The 1,239-nt window shown below is 76.3% G+C and overlaps 1 protein-coding gene across 1 annotated transcript in view; it reads right to left on the reverse strand.

Moving 5' to 3' along the window:
- Positions 1-10: 10 nt before the first annotated feature.
- Positions 11-1,239, reverse strand: part of AURANDRAFT_68660 (hypothetical protein) — a gene marked incomplete at both ends in the record, with an annotated part of 2,961 nt that continues 1,732 nt past the window's right edge. The window contains one exon of the mRNA XM_009044371.1: positions 11-1,159. Within this exon, the coding sequence (XP_009042619.1) occupies positions 11-1,159 (1,149 nt within the window). The remainder of the gene's footprint in view (positions 1,160-1,239) is intronic.

A 1,239-nucleotide genomic window follows, 5' to 3' on the forward strand; every position in this document is an offset into this window, starting at 1 on the left:
GGTCCGCCACGGGCTCCGGCTCCGCCACGGGCTCCGCCACGGGCTCCGCCACGGGCTCCGGCGCCGCCGCGGGCTCCGGCTCCGCCGCGGGCTCCGGCGCGGGCTCCGCGGCCTCGAGCGTCGCGCGCTCCTCCGCCTCGTGGGCCCTCGTCGTCTCCGTCTTGCCCGACTCGAGGAGGATGGGCTTGGTGCGCGCGAAGTCGAAGTCGTCGGACTTCTTCGCCGTCGCCTCGAAGGACGACACGCGGCGCGACACCTTGGACGCGGCGAAGGGCGGCGTCCGCGCGGGCCCCGCGGCGGGCGCGACGGGCGGCGGCGGGTCCGCGGCGTCCGCGGTGGGCGTGCCCGGCTTGTCGAAGAGCTTCCGCGACGGCGACGCCGCGGGCGACTGCTTCTTGCGGAAAATCGGCGGCGGCTCCGTGGCGACGGTGAACAGCAACCGGCGCCGCGCGATCTCGCCGCCGCCGATCTTCGCCGCGGGGCTCCGCGCGGCCTTGAGCGGCTTCTCGGACGCGCCGGACGCGCGCCGCGCGAAAGCCTCGCGCGCCTCGGAGACCGTGCCCGCCGCGGGGACGTCGTCGGCCTTGGGCGGCGACGCGGGCTTCTCCGACGGCGACGCGCCCCTGCTCGAGAAGACGCCCTTCTTGATGGAGGACACGGTGCCGGCGGAGACCGCGACCTCCTCGCGCGTCGGCGTGCCCGCGCGCGCGTCCGGCGGGCCCCGCGGCGCGTCGGCGTCGCGGCGGGGGAACTTCCTCGCGGGCGGCGGCTTCTCCGGCTCCGCCGGCTTTTGCGGCGCCTCCGGGGCGCCCTTCTCCTCGGAGAAGGCGCGCGCGCGGCGCTCGACCTGGACGGTCTCGAAGTCCTTCTCGAAGGCCACGGGCGCGCCGTGGCGCGCCGCGGGCACGATCGTGTCCTTGAAGTCGAACTTGTCGTCGATGTCCTCGAGGACGACACTCTTGCGGCGCATCTTCTCCACGGCGCTGGCCCGCTTCTGCACGGCCGGGTAGACGATGGCCTCCTCGGCGACGCGGCCCGCGGCGACGGCCGCGTGGATCGCGTCGACCCACCCGGCCCGGTCCTCCGCGTCCGCGGCGCGCAGGTGGCGCACGGACCGTTTGAGCGGGTAGTGGACGTGGAAGACGGAGCCGTTGACGTCCTTGGACGCGACGACGTCCGCGCCGTCGAGCACGAGGTGGCCCGTGTAGGGCCCGTCGAGCGACCGCCGGTACCGGAGCG

Source organism: Aureococcus anophagefferens, assembly GCF_000186865.1.
Source record: "Aureococcus anophagefferens unplaced genomic scaffold AURANscaffold_277, whole genome shotgun sequence".
In the NCBI taxonomy this organism is placed as follows: domain Eukaryota; class Pelagophyceae; order Pelagomonadales; family Pelagomonadaceae; genus Aureococcus; species Aureococcus anophagefferens.